This window comes from Erythranthe guttata, chromosome 2 (assembly GCF_056151865.1).
Source record: "Erythranthe guttata isolate IM_541 chromosome 2, IM_541, whole genome shotgun sequence".
Lineage (NCBI taxonomy): Eukaryota > Viridiplantae > Streptophyta > Magnoliopsida > Lamiales > Phrymaceae > Erythranthe > Erythranthe guttata.
Window position 1 is genome coordinate 3325034 of NC_142534.1, and position 18642 is coordinate 3343675.

General features: G+C 36.4%; 3 protein-coding genes and 1 non-coding gene across 6 annotated transcripts; 3 read left to right on the forward strand and 1 right to left on the reverse strand.

Moving 5' to 3' along the window:
- The first annotated feature begins 6391 nt into the window (after nt 1-6391).
- Nucleotides 6392-9452, forward strand: LOC105949578 (large ribosomal subunit protein uL3). 2 transcript variants are annotated; one of them, XM_012972875.2, is made up of 6 exons: nt 6392-6507; nt 6963-7064; nt 7491-7601; nt 7953-8257; nt 8529-8938; nt 9033-9452. In XM_012972875.2, the coding sequence occupies exons 2-6, from the start codon at nt 6980-6982 to the stop codon at nt 9289-9291; spliced, it is 1170 nt and encodes a 389-aa protein (XP_012828329.1). In that variant the 5' UTR covers nt 6392-6507; nt 6963-6979; the 3' UTR covers nt 9292-9452. The 2 variants fall into 2 exon arrangements, with proteins under 2 accessions (XP_012828329.1, XP_012828331.1); XM_012972877.2 differs by lacking the exon at nt 6392-6507 and adding an exon at nt 6509-6634.
- Nucleotides 9453-10010: 558 nt separating this feature from the next.
- On the forward strand, nt 10011-10083 carry TRNAR-UCU (transfer RNA arginine (anticodon UCU)). The gene has a single exon. It is a non-coding gene; the product is annotated as a tRNA-Arg (tRNA).
- A 1914-nt stretch (nt 10084-11997) lies between these two features.
- LOC105949579 (large ribosomal subunit protein uL3z) lies at nt 11998-14824 on the forward strand. 2 transcript variants are annotated; one of them, XM_012972878.2, is made up of 6 exons: nt 11998-12088; nt 12451-12552; nt 12993-13103; nt 13364-13668; nt 13877-14286; nt 14396-14824. In XM_012972878.2, exons 2-6 carry the CDS (start codon nt 12468-12470, stop codon nt 14652-14654), a joined length of 1170 nt encoding a protein of 389 aa, XP_012828332.2. In that variant the 5' UTR covers nt 11998-12088; nt 12451-12467; the 3' UTR covers nt 14655-14824. The 2 variants fall into 2 exon arrangements, with proteins under 2 accessions (XP_012828332.2, XP_088681081.1); XM_088824955.1 differs by having other exon boundaries at nt 12053-12218.
- Nucleotides 14825-15218: 394 nt separating this feature from the next.
- LOC105949540 (uncharacterized) lies at nt 15219-18467 on the reverse strand. The gene is made up of 3 exons (XM_088824961.1): nt 18421-18467; nt 16893-17773; nt 15219-15659 (listed from the first exon to the last, which is right to left on the reverse strand). Exons 2-3 carry the CDS (start codon nt 17505-17507, stop codon nt 15573-15575), a joined length of 702 nt encoding a protein of 233 aa, XP_088681087.1. The 5' UTR covers nt 17508-17773; nt 18421-18467; the 3' UTR covers nt 15219-15572.
- Nucleotides 18468-18642: the final 175 nt, after the last annotated feature.

The window sequence follows — 18642 nt, forward strand, 5'->3', positions numbered from 1 at the left end:
TTTAACTCAATTTCATGAAATTAAGCTTACATAATTTGGAAGAAAGCCCTCCTATTGATCAATGCCGTCCAATTTAAGTAGTTATGTGTTTCTATTTAACGGCGAAATTAAAAATTTATTATGTTCAACTAACGAAGTTAACTATTAACGGAGATATGTCACGCGGGCAGAGAAAATTATAACGCATCAGATTAGTTTTGAACAATGCAATGATATAAAAGAACATTATTTAAGCAAGATTTAAGCGAAAATTAATAATTTAATAAATATTAATTTATCGACGTTCTACTGTAGGTCTGAAAAATGTGGACAGTCTCCAAAGATTATATACCAAAAACTCAATGCAGGCACGAAACCAATTATCCCTATAGTATTTGCACCTTTTGGTGTTACATAAATATTTTTATTTATGAGTCATAATAAATTCTTAAAGAATTGTACTATTACATATGTATCTTTTCATTTCAAAATATTTCATGGATCTCAAAAAAGTCAATAACAACTATAATATTATTTTATTTTATCTTAATAATTGTAAATCTAGCTATTTATACTACTTTAGTCTTTATGTATTATGTAATTAAATATTATACGAAATCTTTTTTTTTTAATATATATGAATTGACATAATATAAAAATATAAAATGCCATTTATTCAACTTTGGTCCAAAGATGCTAAATAAAAATAAAAAAAAAAAAAAAAAAAAGAAGGAACACCTGCAACCTCACCACACTGAATCAAACCTCCCACAGACAAAAGTCATAACTTCCATGCGCAACTTTAGTTGTCCTCATATACACATACTCCCCTCACTCCATTTTCTCATATATATATCAACCGTTTCCATATAATTATAATTATTTTATCAATCAATCCCTAATTATTAATAATTCCAAAGAAAAAAAAAAATCTTGCTAAATTATCCCATCCCATCAATTAGATATGGATTATTCGAGCCTCACCGTTTCGGAAATAATCGCGGTTACGCAGTTGATCCGATTGAGTCGCAATTCCGACGACGACGACGAAATGAAGAAAATAATAAATGGCGTCGTCGAAAAGGGGGAATATTCCGGCGAGTTGAAGGGGCTCCTGGAGGATGTTTTGCCTAGGCGGAAACCAAAGTTCCGGTCGATTGCGGATGTTTATGGCGAGACGGAAGCTTTGATCGGCGGTGGTTATAAGAAGCGACGTGGGAGGAATCGGAGGTGTCAGTGAATTTTGAGTGGGGGAGGAAAGTGCAAATAAAGAGGTATTTGAGGGGTGGATGTCGAATATCTTTTTTTTTTTTTATTATTTTTCCTTTTCTTTTCTTTTCGTCGTATGTTTGTTAATGTATTTTTGTATTGTCGTCGTCTTTGTTTCTTAATTATCAAACAAAAAAAACTTTGTATTAGTGTATATTTTGCGCGAGTACTTAATTAACTATTCGTAATTAATGAATTAACGCATTAAGAAGCATGCATGATACATGAATTACCAAGTTGATCGAATTTCGAAAACGTTATTATTTACTACACGGCCTATACTATACTATAACTCGGTGAAGTTCATCAGATAAAAATATATTTACTCATATTAATAGAATCACATCTGTCGAACGTACTTTGTTGTATATTCTCTTTTATCATCGTTCGCTTTACCTTATCTTTGTTATACTCGTAACTGTATCGCTTTAATTATTCTCATGTACGCTAAATTTGTAATATATCACTTTACTCGTTATGTTCTTCTTATCGAATGATTGAATTGCTGTTAATTATAATTTATCGTGAAATTAATATAGAACATTTGAGCTAAGAAGAAGAAATGTAGACTAATCTTTTTAGTTCTATTATTACTACTAGTTATTAAAATTACTATTAAGTTATTAACTATTTTGAGTTACCCTAGTATCTTCATGGCTTATATTATGTACTATATATGCAACAATAAATAATGTTAACATTTACTCTCACATTCAATGGTATCATAACATTTAATCATGCAATTAGTGGATAATATATGTTAATGACATCATTTGTAACTAAAACTAATATCAAACATTTAGTTTTGCATATGGGCTAATTAGATTTTTTGGGTCCATTTCTATTCGGGCGGCCCGATAAGCTCGAGATGGGTTCAAATTTCAATCATATAAAGAAGCCCTAGGCAAAGAAGTATCAATATTGTTACATAATAATTACGAGTAATTAATTATATGAGAAGAGGAGCCACAATTAGATATCATTAATAGAAAGTTGAAGGGCTTATTAGCTCTTAATTACATAATCGTGAGCAAAGCAATTACACTGTCGCTTAATAAACGAAAAGAGGAAGCTTAACTTAAACAATCCTCAATGTACGCTCCAAACAATGAGTTGGGTTTGCCACTTTGTAGAGTTTTCACGACTCATAAATAATCCCCTTTGAGAACGATCGAACTCCACCCTTTTGCGGTTGCTAAGTGCCTAGCCCAAAAGCTTTGCCTTCCACATGCTTTGGATGTCTCGGGAGCCTCTTAACACTCCACCAGACACACTCGTCTCTCCAATTTCTTAGTACCGGTGATGTTAAAAGATACTCCTTGTTCGGAGAGAAAGCCGCATCATAATTGATCTTTATAACACCATCTTTCGGAGGCGGCCACGAAGTCTGGAATTTAGTTTGTTGGGGGTAGAGACTGCTTGAGGTGAGCACACATCTATACGATTCAAGGTATGAAATCCCCCAACTAACCACATCATCGATCTTCATCCTAGACTGATCACCATGAACTTCTGAATTTTAGATGCCCCTCAACTTTCACGTAATAAGGACCGATAGGAGAAAAAACTCGTATCATAATCTGCTCTTGATGAACTTAAACCAGTCATAGAAGGAGGAAACTTCACCCTCCATTGGCAAAATGCACGTTTAATTTGTTCCGCCCAAGTTTTTGAAACACCCTTGCATCGTTGCACCACATGACAAAGAGATTCGCACAATATGGCAAAAAAAGTGAAGTTACAACTTTCTGACGAAAAAGATCCAATCGTTAGGATAATATCTGACATCGCTCGCCAGAGAAAAGATCCACTTGTGGGGATCTTCTACAATATTTATTTGTCAATTTATGAGAGTTATCTCCTGATCACATCCTACAACGGTCATGAGACCAGTTCGCCACCTACTGCTCTCATCGTCACACGTATTACAAGCATAAGACGAGTTGTTGATCCAATTTACTTCTTGCAATCCATTATAATTTAACTCTAAAAGCCCAAAAAGGTAAGGTATGATCCAATGCCGAGCTGATCCCATCACATATGTTTAGCAAAGGGACAAGTAATATAATAAGGAAGTAGAAAGAATTAATTGAAACCCAATTAATTGAGTGGATAATTGAACTAAATCCTAACAATAAGAAATTGATAGTTTTCATATTTAAAAAAGATTGGGATCAAAGTAGCGGGAATACAAAGATTGAATGGCGGCGGCGGGGAGATCTAGGTTGTTTTAGGAAAGGACCAGAACAATCAGGGGCTCTTCAGTCTTTCATATATGTATGCTCTGGCATTAGAGAAAGTTGTCCTGGCAATAGCACAATCCTTTAGCATACACACACCGGGAGGGGAGGGCCCACACCGCACTTGCTTGCCGTAGAGTTTAAGGCGGTGATTCCAAATTTAAATGTGATTCGTTTGAGCTGCGAAATGACCGTTTTGTCCCTAACGTAAACAATCCTCAACGTACACGCCAAATGATAAGGAGTTTGGGTTCGCCATTTTGTAGAGCTTTTCATGACTTGTAAACAATCCCCTCCGAGAACGATCGAGCTCCACCTTTTTGTGGTTGCTAAGTGCATAGCCCAAAAGCTTCGCCTTCCACAACGCTAGGACATCCCCGAAGCCTCTTAACAACGGTCATGATCAGAAAACTCAATTGTGCAATATTCACAATATTTCTCTGTCTATTTATAGGAGTTATCCCCGGATCACATCCTACAACAGTCATGAGACCAGCTTGCCAGCTACCGCGCATTCTCTTCTCATTTTCATACGTATTAGAAGCATCAGGCGATCTTTGCTTGATCATTCGCATCCCTTTTAGGCGAGCCTCTTGTAAGGTAAGCTCTCGACTAATTTTACTTCTTGCAATTCATTGGACTTTCACTATGACATGCCAAAAATATGAGAGTATAGTCCAGTGCCGAACTGACCCTAGTGCATATTTTTAATAAAACGACGAATAATATAACAAGGAGGAAGTAATAAGTGAGTCTACCGAATTAATTCAAACCCATTTAATTGAGTGGATAATTGAACTACAGCCTAAAAATAATAAGAAATCGATTATTGTTTTCGTATTTAAAAAGATTTGGGATCAAAATAGCGGGAATACAAAATTGAAAGAAGGCGGCGGGGAGATCTAGAAAGGACCAGAACAATCAGGGGTACTTCAGTCATTTCATATATGTTAGCTCTGGCGTTAGATAAGGTTGTCCTGGCACTAGCACAATGATTTAGCATACACACACCGGGAGGGGAGGGGCCACCCCGCACTTGCTTGCCGTAGAGTTTAAGGCGGTGATTCCAAATTTAAATGTGATTCGTTTGAGCTGCGAAATGACCGTTTTGTCCCTATAAAAAATCTGTAGTCACACAAAAACCCTTTTAAATTAACTTCTCTTTCTTTTTTTATTATTTTATTTTTTTGAATGAAGAAATCTGAACCAGCACGAAAGAGCAGGAAAACCCAGATGGAATCCCAGCCGACGGGCCCGGAAATGGACGCCGCCCTGCAGTTAATCCAGCTCAGCGGAGACTCGGCGGAGTCCGGCGGAGGAGGAGCGGCGAAGACGGTGGAGCAAAGCCCGGAAGAGAGCGTCGGCGATTCTCACGAAATATCCTCCGACCTCCAGAAAAATAATGATATTAAAGAAGTCGAGACGCTCCGACGAAGAAAGAGGCGGTTTCGATTGATCGGCGATGTTTACAGTGTTACCGGACCTGTAATCGAGAAACGCGGTAAGAAGTCCACGCGCCGCTGATGAAAGTTTAATTCCCCCCCATCAATTTTGTATGTATTTCTTTTTTTCTTTGTTGACTGGGTTTAGGCAGTAGGCTGTATGTATGTGTATGAATACTGAAACACGTACGATGTATAATTGTAGCAGAGATAAGTGTGTATGTCTTTTGTATGTATATATCTTGATTTTGTAGTTGTAGTGCTATAAAAAAAAGTTTAATTTCTTGTTTGTTTTAAGGTTTATTTTAATATTATCTTGTGTATTTTTCTAGAAATATCTTGTAAAAACAAAAGGCTAAATTGTGTCAATATGAAAAATTATTTATAAAGAAAAGAAGAACATGTTTTGGCCTTGTATGATGTATTAATATGAAGTTTAATAATTAATTAAATATTTAAACCTCATTAGATATGTGACTGGTTCAATATATTTGTGATGTTATATGTTACACGAGGTATTTGTTAACTTTAGATGAGGTTAAATAAGTACTCGCTAAGCATACATATATATTAATTGATAGGTGTGTAATTATGTGTAAATCCACGATTAATAATTACGCAGCGCTAATAATCAAGTGTAACATAAATGTTTCCAATATATTTTTGGGTCATCATACCATACCTACTATATTGCATTTTGTTACTTTAAAAAAAAATTCCTTTCTATTCTGTAACTTTATTATAATATTTTTCTTCTAATACCTTTATGTTATTACGTGTGAGTTTTCTTATATTTTCTCAATCTCAAATATATAGACACATTCAAATAATATAAATTTATATATTACATTATTCATTGGTGGGAAAAATTAATATTTTTCTTAAAACTTTAGCTTAATAATATAAGATGATGGTAGAATAACATGTTCTGCAGTATCGTATCGAAAATAACGATATACCGAATATCAATGTACAACATTTTGTTGGTATTGTAATGGTACGAACTTTTGCATTACCATATGTTATGGTTGGTAAACGGTAATTATCGAAAACTTCGGTATTCCTACTAATATCACTCATGCAATTGATGTTCGATCCTGAGATTATTTAAAATTAGTTTTGCAAATAATATTTTAAGAACCAAACGAAGGATCAATAACCAATCGTAGGCCTATATTTATCGATAAAATGTACGTTAGAAAAAATTTAGCTTAATTTCACTTTACACCCTTGAAATCGCTATTTGCGCATTTAACTGGGTCAATATTCATGTATTATACCTCCTTAAAGAACCTAAATCTTATTGTTCTTTTATTAAGTGCAAAAATAAAATAAAAAATACAATAATAATAATAATAATAATAATAATAATAATAATAATAATAATAATAACAATAATAATAATAATTACTATATTACTATCATTTAGGGCTTGAAATTGGGCTTTTATGTACAATGGCGAGCCCATTATTGAAAAATACCCAATTTACAATTCAAAAGTGAATACTATAAATACACACAGCCCAGCAAATTAGGGTTTCCGCCCTAAAGCCTTCGACGAGCAGCAGTCAGTGAAGGTACTCATCCCTTTCTCCTTGCACTCACTCGAACGAATTTATCGCTGTTACTGCATTTTGATTCGTTCAAGCATTACATTTTTATGTAGAATTTGATATCAGTCTATTTGATTGTGTTTCTGACAATGTAATGAAAGCCTTTTTTTTTTTTTTTTTTTGTAAGATTGTTTCAGCAGTAATGCATTTCTGCAGTAATCCATGTCCGTTTAGTTTTTATTATTATTATTTTTTTTAATTTTCAATGATTAGTAAAAAAATTAATCCGTTTCCATGAAAAAGATGCCGCCTTTTTTTTTAAATTTCGAACTGTTTGTGTTGAGATCGTCAAAGTTGTTTGAGCTAAATGAATTTTGTCATGTTCGTATTACGTATTTGCGGAAAATGATTATTAGCTGAACCTATTTCCTTCCCAATTTATTTTATTAATTGTTGATGAATTATTAATTATGTTGCAGATTAACGGAGGTGGAAAATGTCGCACAGGAAGTTTGAGCACCCAAGGCACGGTTCTCTTGGTTTCCTCCCGAGGAAGAGGGCTGCCCGCCACAGGGGAAAGGGTACAATCTTATTGCATTTTACTCTAAATTGATCCAAAAAAAAATGTCATTTAATTTTAATACTGCTTCTCAATATGAGTCTAGAAGTGTGTATGATGATAAAAGTTTGAGCTATCACAAAGACGCCATTATGATTTCTTAGTCTGTTGTTTTTCATCAAATTTAGAGGCTATCAGTTTATAGATTGATAGTTGTTAGTTGTTACAAATGCTGCTTGGGAAATGTACTTGCACATTAGTCCTAAAATCAAGAGAAAATTAGTACGAGTTGGCATTGTTAATTCAATCTATTTAAAGCCTTTTGGATAACATCTACTTACTTGCTGATTATACTGTAGAACATATGATTTATTTCTTGTCGCCTTTTTTCCATTCAATTTTAAGTAGTTTCTTACTGTGCTTAAGTGTTTTATATTGAATAATGCAGTGAAAGCTTTCCCTAAGGATGACCCCACCAAGCCATGCAAGCTAACAGCCTTCTTGGGTTACAAGGCTGGCATGACCCACATTGTCAGAGAAGTCGAGAAACCTGGATCAAGTAAATTATTCTCTCATAGTCTCATTCAATTATTTCTCAATGCATTTTGTTTTACTATATGTTGGTTACCTCCAATTGTCACATAATTGTTTCTTTATCAAAATTTCCGCACCATACATATTTTAGCATTCTCCTTGGATCACATTCCATAAATGGTCGATGGAAACAAAGACTTATTCATAGATATAGTTTCTTTTTATACTGACATTACTTAGTTAAAGTGTCCATGATTCATATCTTTTTTATTTTTTCCTGTCAAGTGCATTGCAATTTTCCTTGGTTTTTTCTACAATTTATTTCTGTATTAATTGTGGGAGCTTAAAATAAAATGACCATGAATACTGATTGCAGAACTCCACAAGAAGGAGACCTGTGAGGCTGTGACTATCATTGAGACACCACCAATGGTTATTGTTGGTGTGGTCGGTTACGTCAAGACTCCTCGTGGTCTTCGCTGCCTCAACACCGTTTGGGCCCAGCATTTGAGTGAGGAGCTGAAGAGAAGGTTCTACAAGAACTGGTGCAAGTCGAAGAAGAAGGCCTTCACCAAGTATTCCAAGAAAATGGAGACTGACGAGGGCAAGAAGGATATCCAAGCTCAGTTGGAGAAGCTGAAAAAATACTCATCTGTTATCCGAGTTCTGGCTCACACTCAGGTATCGACTCATTCTTAATTCCCTCGTGTGAGTGTGTGACTGGTGGTCTCATAATCCAGATCTAACGATTAGGGCTTACTTAGTTTAAGTGTGATAAATGGTGATAGGCTATATAATCCTTTCGTTGGTTCTTGAATAGATAATAACCTCAATTTCAACTTTTCGAAATAAAATCAAACTAACCAAACATTCATACCTGTATGGATTACTTTTCTTGAACTTATCAATCCCAATATTATTTGATTAATATGATTATTTTGCTATCATGCAGATTAGGAAGATGAAGGGTCTGAAACAAAAGAAGGCACACTTGATGGAGATTCAAGTGAATGGTGGAACAATTGCTCAGAAGGTTGACTTTGGGTACGGTTTCTTTGAGAAACAGGTACCTATTGATGCTGTCTTCCAGAAGGATGAGATGATTGACATCATTGGTGTGACCAAGGGTAAGGGTTATGAAGGTGTGGTCACACGTTGGGGTGTCACTCGTCTTCCGCGTAAAACTCACAGAGGTCTTCGTAAGGTCGCTTGTATTGGCGCGTGGCATCCTGCTCGTGTTTCCTTCACTGTTGCCAGGGCTGGACAGAACGGATACCATCACCGTACTGAAATGAACAAGAAGATCTACAGGCTTGGAAAGATCGGTAAAGAAGAGCACACTGCCAGTACCGAGTTTGACAGGTTCGATTACCGTCGTATATCACTGTTTTTTCAACTTGAGTTTATCGTCATGTTGTTTAACCTAGCTAATGTTGGATATTGTATTATTTGTCAGGACTGAGAAAGACGTAACACCAATGGGTGGCTTCCCTCACTATGGTATCGTGAAAGACGATTACCTGATGATCAAAGGTTGCTGTGTGGGACCCAAGAAGAGAGTTGTCACTCTTCGTCAAACACTACTCAACCAGACATCTCGTGTTGCACTTGAAGATATTAAGCTCAAGTTTATCGACACCTCTTCCAAGTTTGGACATGGTCGCTTCCAGACAACCGAGGAGAAGCAGAAGTTTTACGGCCGCGTCAAGGCTTAGAAGTTGCCCTTTTAGCCGAATTTGCTATATTAGCTGCTACTGTTGCTTGATTCAATTTTGCTTGAGTTTTAGACGATTAAATCTTTATTCTAAACTTGGGTACTTTTTATGGATAACAATTTCTTAATTATTGTATTGCTGGTTTTTGGATGTTTCGGTTATCTCGGTGGCTGCTGTTTTTTCTTTAGTTTTTACTTTTGATTTTCAAAGTAAATAATAATTTAAATTTATACAATAGAAACATTAATGATTTTACCGGACAACATTTGCACTTCGGTTGCAATTCTCCTCATGGAAAGGTCACTTTGTCGAAATGTTGTGCGACATCCGATTTAAGTACCCGATCGGTCCTTAAACTACTTTGTTCTCGAGTATTTTATACTCTATAGCCCGGGATCGGGGAGGTGGATAACCTTATCATCATCATTGTTCAATAGGGGAAAAGCCTTAGAGAGTTGAAGTTTTGATATTAAAATCTATTTCTGTAAGAGACTGGACAATCAAGCTACAAGGGCCATTGATCATCAATGGCCATTTTTTTATTTTTCTAAATTCCCAGTATAAGGAGGCCTCGTTAAAAAATTGTTTGACCTAACAAGGAAGAGTACCTCTATATATTTACAAGAGTCGGTTTATTTCTACGATCATTATACAGCACAACCGTAGTTTATCCACAATCAAAACTTTATTTCTATAGAAACAAAAAAAATAGCAAAATAGCGCCCGTGGCCTAATGGATAAGGCGTCTGACTTCTAATCAGGCGATTGTGGGTTCGAGTCCCACCGGGCGTGCAATTGTGTATTTTCTTATTTTAATGGCCTGGAGGGTACATTTCAAAATTAGACTCGGTTACATGTGCATCTTTTTTAGCTAAATCAACGGCTGTACTTGTAATGATCAATGTCAAATTACTTACACCGTTGATTGAAAAAACGAGAAAACTAACCCCCTGGTTCAACCGGCTGTTCAATGGGCCTACAAATTAACATCCTTAACCGGCCATTGTATCACGGTTCCCATTTCGATTCCGGATCATGGAACCATTGACCAGGTTAATCGTCCGTTAACCACGCGTCGGCCGGAGACCGTGGACATGTTTGCTTTCAATAATGAAAAATATTAGTCAATGCTTATGCGAAAAGGACATACGAGCATGTGGGGGTACCATGGTTCGCCGGAACGTTGCGATCGGTCGTCCTGGACACTGCCGTTCCAATTCCATTGCAGCGTCGCAGCCGGAACGGACAAATTATAATGAAAATGCAAAAAATTAGAGTTAATGTCAAGTAAGTTTTTAGTATTAAAAGATTTGGAATAATATACAAACTATCATTAAAACTCCAATTTTGATTTAATTTTCGAACAATTTTTAAAATCTTGAGAAGTAGAATTAAGGATGGAAATGTAAGTTATGAAATTATCTCTTTACTTTAAGAGAAAATAAAAAATAATTAGGACTAAATTGCAAATTTTGAAAACTTAAAAAACCTACTCATGTTCCCTAGACCCAAATCAAATTTCATTTAAGCTTTTGGAGCTAATTGTAATTTTTAAAACTTTTAATTAAAAGTTTAAATTCTAGTTTGAGGTCCTTCAATCGTCGTTGGAGACCTGAAGAAGTAAATTATGATGATTCATACGCGTGACAGCCGCAACTGTCCGATTTTTTGCCATGTCCTGGTGTTCCAACCGTTCTTTGCCCGTTCGGCAACATTTTTCATTGTGGAACGGTTTGGTTATGGTTTCCCGAACGGAGGGCACCGTTCCGGCGAACCTTGGGAGTACGCTTAAATATTAAAAGTATAGAGGTATGTTAATAAATTGTAATATATATATATATATATATAAAATTATAGAGTGTTGCTATTTCCACCTCCAAAGTATCTCAATTCACCACCAAAGATAATAAAATGTTATAAATACCCCTCAAATTTATTACCCACCACCCTTCCTTATACTTACTATATCCTCCATGTTTTCTAAGTTATTTTTATTTTAGTTTATTTAGTTAATTAATTTTTAATTTTTAATTTTAATTTTATTTATTTTATTCTTCATAATGAAATATATATTACAAGATATTTAAACTTTCATATCAGATGTCCTACAAATTATGTAAATTATTCAATTTAGGAAACAAAATTATATTAGGCCAAACTGACCAATTGTTGAGGAAGTTCAAGACCTTCTATACAATCACTCTTAATTTATTTATCAAAAAATGTGAATTCCTACTTTTTTTAACCTTCAGAAATGTTTTTCTATGACAAAAGTATTATTCACTTAAGGTGGAGAGGGTGAGATTTTGCGGTGAAGATTTCCGTGAAAATAGTGGGGTTTTTTTTATAAATTTTTTAATTAGTTTAGTGGTGGATGATTTATAAATCTGTAAAAAAATATAGGTGAAATAAGAAGGAATAGGTAAAATGAAAAATATATTTAATTTGATGGTGAAATAAGATATTTTGAGGGTGGAAATAGTATTTCTCTAATTATATATTATATATTATAAATAGTAATTTTTGTATACTTCAAAATAAAATTTACTAAAATAAAATAGTAATACTAATTATCAATTAGCAATTAATTATTATTGGCACTAATTATTATTAGTTTTTGTGACGATTGAATATTGGGCTTTAACGTAGATGGGCCCAAAATTAAGAAGCCTCGAGCATTTACTATTGGTGAAAGAAGACCATTTTACGAAAGAAACTGAAAACTATAAATACAAACAGCCCAGCAAACTAGGGTTTTTCTCTCACTGGAAAAGCCTCGAGTAGCAGCAGCAGTCAGGTACCTTCTATCTCTCTCACACACACACACACACACAACGTTTGCTTCTGCATTTTGATTCGTTAGAACACAGCGTTTTTGCTGTAGATTGTGCTATACGATACGACCATTTGATTGCAATCGTTTACATGTAATTGAAAGCCATTTTTGTTTTATATTGTTTCTGCAGCAATACATTTCATCATCCTTTCACTTTGATTTAATTGTTTTTGTACCCATGATCACTGAAATTGTTAATTGAGACTGCCAGAAATGAATTTTGTCATTTTGTATCATCTATTTGCGAAAAAGGATTAGGATCTTCGCATTTTTATTTCCCAATTTCTTTTAGTTATTGTTGATGAATTGTTATTTTGCTGCAGATTAAAGGAGGTGGAAAATGTCTCACAGGAAGTTTGAGCACCCAAGGCACGGTTCCCTCGGTTTCCTCCCGAGGAAGAGGGCTGCTCGCCACAGGGGAAAGGGTACACTCCTATTACATTTTGCTCTAAATTTGTTGAAAAATGTTGTTTTAATGAGTAATCTGTGTAATTTAATAGTGCTTCTCGATATGAGTATAGAAATGTGTATGATGATTTAAGTTTGGTCTATCTTAAAAAAGGCTTATTGATTTGTTCGTCTGTTGTTTTTCGTGTTGTGCACTATCATCCATGAATTAAACAAATTTGAAGTCTATCAGTTTATCAATACATAGTTGTTAGTTGTTACTGATTCTTCCTGAGAAATTTACTTGCATATCAGTCCTAAAATCAAGAGAAAATTAGTATCTGTTTACGTTGTAAATTCAATCGATTTAAAGCCTTTTGGATTACATCGGTTTACGTGTTGATTATTTGTTGCCTTTTTCGTATTCATTTTTCAGTAGTCTGTTACTGTTCTTAAGTTTTTATATTGAATAATGCAGTGAAAGCTTTCCCCAAGGATGACCCAACCAAGCCATGCAAGCTGACCGCTTTCTTGGGTTACAAGGCTGGCATGACCCACATTGTCAGAGAAGTCGAGAAACCTGGATCAAGTAAATTATTATCTCGTTTTATTTATTAATTTTTGCGATGCCTTTTGTTTTGATCGGCATGTTAACTGCTTTTGTTATTGTTTTCATGATCAATTCTTTATTCAATTTTCCCTTGTCAAATGCTTAGCTATGACAATTGGTTTTTCTTTCCGTATATTCTTCTAAAAGCAGATACGTGCATCTGTTATTTGCATGAGGCAATGTTCTTTTACTGTCAATGTCGTAGCTTAACGTAAAATATCTATAAATCATAATTGCAGAACTCCACAAGAAGGAAACCTGTGAGGCTGTTACCATCATTGAAACACCATCAATGGTTATTGTTGGTGTGGTCGGTTACGTCAAGACTCCTCGTGGTCTTCGCTGCCTGAACACCGTTTGGGCTCAGCATCTGAGCGAGGAGCTAAAGAGAAGGTTCTACAAGAACTGGTGCAAGTCCAAGAAGAAGGCTTTCACCAAGTATTCCAAGAAAATGGAGACTGATGAGGGCAAGAAGGATATTCAGGCTCAGTTGGAGAAGCTGAAGAAGTACTCGTCTGTTATCAGAGTTTTGGCTCACACTCAGGTATCAGTTAATTCTTACAATCCTACTTACCTCCGTATATAATTTTCCACAAACAATCAAATTAATCAAATATGCATACTTTAATTGGTTAACTTTCTTGAACACTACAAGTACACGATTGGTCAGCAATTAAGATAATCCAACCCTACAAACCGAACACATCCTTATGTTTAATGTTTATTAATAAGAACATTTTTGTATCATGCAGATTAGGAAGATGAAGGGTCTGAAACAAAAGAAAGCACACTTGATGGAGATTCAAGTGAATGGTGGAACAATTGCTCAGAAAGTTGACTTTGGGTACGGTTTCTTTGAGAAACAGGTCCCTATTGATGCTGTCTTCCAGAAGGATGAGATGATTGACATCATCGGTGTGACCAAGGGTAAAGGTTATGAAGGTGTGGTCACACGTTGGGGTGTCACTCGTCTTCCTCGTAAAACTCACAGAGGTCTTCGTAAGGTCGCTTGTATTGGTGCATGGCACCCTGCTCGTGTTTCCTTCACTGTTGCCAGGGCTGGACAGAACGGATACCATCACCGTACTGAAATGAACAAGAAGATCTACAGGCTTGGGAAGATCGGTAAAGAGGAGCACACTGCCAGTACCGAGTTTGACAGGTTCGATTATTGTACTATAGCACTTTTTTTTTCTTCCCACTTTAATGCATAAAGATGTTTTTATTGTTTTGGACCTATAGCTAATGTTAGATATTGTATGATTTATCAGGACTGAGAAAGACGTAACACCAATGGGTGGATTCCCGCACTATGGGATAGTGAAAGATGATTACCTGATGATCAAAGGTTGCTGTGTGGGACCCAAGAAGAGAGTTGTCACTCTTCGTCAAACACTTCTCAACCAGACATCTCGTGTTGCACTTGAAGATATCAAGCTCAAGTTTATCGACACCTCTTCCAAGTTCGGACATGGTCGCTTCCAGACAACCGAGGAGAAGCAGAAGTTTTACGGCCGTGTCAAGGCTTAAGAGGAATTTGGTATATTTAGCTTTCGTTTCTTGGATCATTTTTGCTTGAGTTTTTTTAGACAGCTAAATCTTATTCTGAACTTGTTTCTTTTTATGGTTAAAACAGTTTTTATAAGTGTTGTATTGCTGGATTTTGGAAGTTTCTTGTTATTTAAGATTGTTTTCATTGGCAGCCACTTTCTTTTATGAATTTTGTCTTGGGTTTTATCTTCAGTAATAATTTTATTTTGTTCTTCACTGTTCTTTTTCATGTTGTGGTTTTGTTCTCATCTCTTTTAATATAAATCATTGATCTCCATCTAAATGTAATATAAATAAAATTCAAAGGTTAATTTCTGCATTATGTATTAACAAATAGTAGAAATCCAATATTTTATATTATAATCTATTGTATTGATAGATCTAAGGGGTCGCATTCCACATTAGATATTGATTTTAAATTGATTAAGATCAGAACCCCAAATAATGTTTTTTTATATTATCTTTATAATTATTCCTCGGACTTGTCACCAGGTAAGTAGTGTAGTTAAGTAAAGTGGGAATGACAATTCAACTATCACCAAGTAATATTAAAAGTGAATGGGTGTGGAAATAGCAAAATCAAGAATCAAAGCTTTACAACAAAATTTTGCAAATTATGCAAGAAGAAAAAGAAAAAGCTCAACTTCTCTACTAAGCTTTTAGGACATTGGGTTATTGCTATTCTAACAGCTCAACAACCCCACATGTGCCCTTTTTTTGCCCTGACAGTGGGAATTCACTTTGTAAATCCCCTCCAATATTTCTCTACTAATTTTCTTCCTTCTTTTTCAAGATAGAGAAGAAGTGAAAAGTGGAAAAAAGAGTGGGGTAATAAGTGTGTTTGTTTGACGAAAAAATGACAATAATCGTAGGCTTTACGGTTTTACCAAGTGGTCGTCATACGGTGAGGCCATCGAATCCACACTGCTTGTATATTAAGGATTGCTTTCTTGGACTGATGGCTAGTGTACAATCCACCGATACCTGCCCGTAGTTAATCAAACAAACAAGAATCAAACACTCGATCGTCTTCTCTAAAATCATCATCATCACCGCAACCTTACATAGTTTCCAAGAATGTGGTGTAATGTAATATCAAGAAACTTTTTGAGACATAACCATTAATTTTAAACCTAAGTGGGGGCTAACTTGAGAGATATATGCTGCAAAAAGATTAAAAACAGACGACAAATAAAAGCAAATATTGGGACACTTTATCCGGTCCTCTATCTTTACTACTCATTGGCCACGTTCCAACGTAAAACTAAAGCAACAAAACCAAAGACGCTACTATTTCTAACTTTTACACCGAATCCTCAATTCTACATTTCTCCTACTATATCTTCGACAAATTTCATCGAATAAAATAAATATTACAGATGAAGAGGCAATGTTCATATTCTAACCGGAAAAAGTAGAAAAAAAAGAATCAAGATTGGGTCCACTTTCGAAATCATTTCCCACCTCTAAACCGGGATTCAAAATTTGGACGAATAATTGGAATTTTTTTATCAAGACTTTAGGACATACAATGCAGAATGTCGTCTCTCAAAATTCAAACAAACATTGCTTTGTCTCGAGTATTTTTTTCCCCGAAACAAAATGAAAATAGGAAGAGGTGGCGAAAAATAGCCGAACGATAAAATTCATGTATCATATTGGCGATTTCGACAAGTAAGATTCAAAAACTGCAAAAATTAAGTTGGTTAAAGAAAGTTTTAATGGGCATTATAAAAACATCAACCTTCCTAAAATGGCCTTGAAGTTCAAAGTAGAAGTGGACATTAGGTATCCAGATTTTCTGACCCTGACCCGGAAACCCGAAAGGTGACAGTGTACTGTTTGTTTTCTGCACAAGTAACAATTTACCTAACCCAATTTGTACAGCAGACTCACTGGGCCATTTCCCTTTTTTAAGTTCAAAATCGTTTGCCAATTTCATTTATCAAATTAATAATTAATTAAATAAATAAATAACACAAGCACATCCCGGCGCACGTTAGAGAAATTGCAAGACAGTGCGCATGTTAGCAGAACCCGGAGGTGGAGAATGGCGACAACGCAAAGCTCAAAATTCGCGAAAAAACAGAAACCCAACTTCCGAGAAATCGGAAACCCAGAAAAAATGCAATTTGTTCTATATGCAGAAGAGAGAGAGAGAGAGAGAGAGAGAGAGAGAGAGAGAGAGAGAGAGAGAGAGAGAGAGAGAGAGCTAACCTCGACACCAGGTGAGGTGAAACCCATGACCCGTATCTTCGCCCCGACATCGCCGACGACCCGGAGTTCGACCCGGTCGTTCAACGAGGCATCTCTGACCAAATCGGCGGCATCCGCCTGAAGCAAGCTGACGCGGTCGACGGCGATGGCGATCTCGATCCGTTTCACGGTGTGGGCCGCCTGATCGAACGCCGGAACCGTACCCTTCCCGAGGGGTATGCCGCGGTACATGATAGTGAACCTGGACTCCCTGTACTTGATCCCTACCTTGTTGTCGTTGGCGGCGGTGAACACCATCCGGATGCCGAGGGACACGGTGGCGGATGAGGCCGTGGTGGGGCTGATGCCCATGTACTGCACGCCCACTTGCTGGAGGTTGAATTCCGGCTTCTTCGGTTTCACGGCGAGGACGACGACGAGGATTACGGCGATGACGAGGAGCGCGAGGAAGGAGAAGAGGAGGAAGAGACAGCAGCAGCAGCCGCGGAAGGAGGCGGCCGACGAAGAGTATGAGGAGGCCGGAGGGTAGTAGTGGTGGTGGGTGCCGTTGGCGGCGCCGCCGCCGCCGCCGGAAGAAGGGTTTGTTGTAGAGGCGGTGATGGGTCTGGAGGTCATTTGTTTTTGTTTAATGAGATGGAATAAAAAAAATTGGGAAATAGTGAAAGGGAGGTAGGTAGGCCCACCACCGCCAGTCCACCACCACCACCACGGCGGAAGTGGCCACCACTACTTTTGTATATGCTACTTTAACTTTCACACTACAATGTTCTCTCTCGCTCTGTGTGTGTGTGTTGCTTGCTTTTCAAGAGAGAGAGAGAGAGGAGAGAGAAGCATGTGAGAGAGATTCGGAGTTGCTGTGTAAATTATTACCTTTTTTATATCTGAAATGATTTGTGCAGGCACATATTAAACAGTCAGGCACATTTTTTACCATTCTTCAAAAAACAAAAAGTAAAAAACTCAAAAACTCTCTCTACCCTTTCGATTTTCTTTCGCAAAGCCCGTGCAAATCGTCAACAGATCGGAGGTAATTTTTACGTTTTTACGATCCTCTTGTTATGTAGATTACGAATCCGAAAAAAAAAACGAAAAAAATCGGACTTTGGCCTGCTCGTGTGAATTTACGCGAGCACTTGGCAAGTGCTCGCGTAAATTCACGCGAGCAGGCCTTGTTAATTTTTTTTTTTTTTTATTTGCTCGTGTGATTTCACACGAACAGAGACGTTCTGCTCGTGTGATTTCACACGAGCATATCTTCTCTGTTCGTGTGAAATCACACGAGTGGGTTAAAAAAAAAAAAAATTGTTAATGTGCTCACGTGAATTTACGCGAGCACTTGCCAAGTGCTCGCGTAAATTCACACGAGCACTTGCCAAGTGCTCGCGTAAATTCACACGAGCACATGAATAAAAAAAAGTCCGATTTTGTGCACATGAATAGTACAAAAGGTAAATAGTTATGGTAAAAAGGTAAAAAATCATGGTAAAAAAGTGCCTGAATGTTTAATTTGGCCTGCGTATATCATTACCCTTTTTATATTTAGGTAAACTTGATTATTAATCCTGCTACTTTAGTACTTTATTAGTGTTTCACATTATTGCACTTACAAATGTTTATTCTCCAAATATATAACTTGTATTGATTATTTATCTATTTAGTTTACATAAAACAAATCAATGTTGTTAGAAACGGATCGGTTCGACTGTGACCTGACGGTGAGGTAGTTCGGGGTCATCATTAAAACCGAAAA

Excerpts from the sequence above, each read along its gene's own strand:
- LOC105949578 (XM_012972875.2), top strand. The coding sequence starts at position 6,980 with ATGTCGCACAGGAAGTTTGAGCACCCAAGGCACGGTTCTCTTGGTTTC. Across the intron at positions 7,065-7,490 it reads TGCCCGCCACAGGGGAAAGG|TGAAAGCTTTCCCTAAGGAT; the intron begins GTACAATCTTAT and ends TGAATAATGCAG. Across the intron at positions 7,602-7,952 it reads AGTCGAGAAACCTGGATCAA|AACTCCACAAGAAGGAGACC; the intron begins GTAAATTATTCT and ends TACTGATTGCAG.
- LOC105949579 (XM_012972878.2), top strand. The coding sequence starts at position 12,468 with ATGTCTCACAGGAAGTTTGAGCACCCAAGGCACGGTTCCCTCGGTTTC. Across the intron at positions 12,553-12,992 it reads TGCTCGCCACAGGGGAAAGG|TGAAAGCTTTCCCCAAGGAT; the intron begins GTACACTCCTAT and ends TGAATAATGCAG. Across the intron at positions 14,287-14,395 it reads GCCAGTACCGAGTTTGACAG|GACTGAGAAAGACGTAACAC; the intron begins GTTCGATTATTG and ends ATGATTTATCAG.
- LOC105949540 (XM_088824961.1), bottom strand. The coding sequence starts at position 17,507 with ATGACCTCCAGACCCATCACCGCCTCTACAACAAACCCTTCTTCCGGC. Across the intron at positions 15,660-16,892 it reads TCACCTCACCTGGTGTCGAG|GTATCGGTGGATTGTACACT; the intron begins GTTAGCTCTCTC and ends AACTACGGGCAG.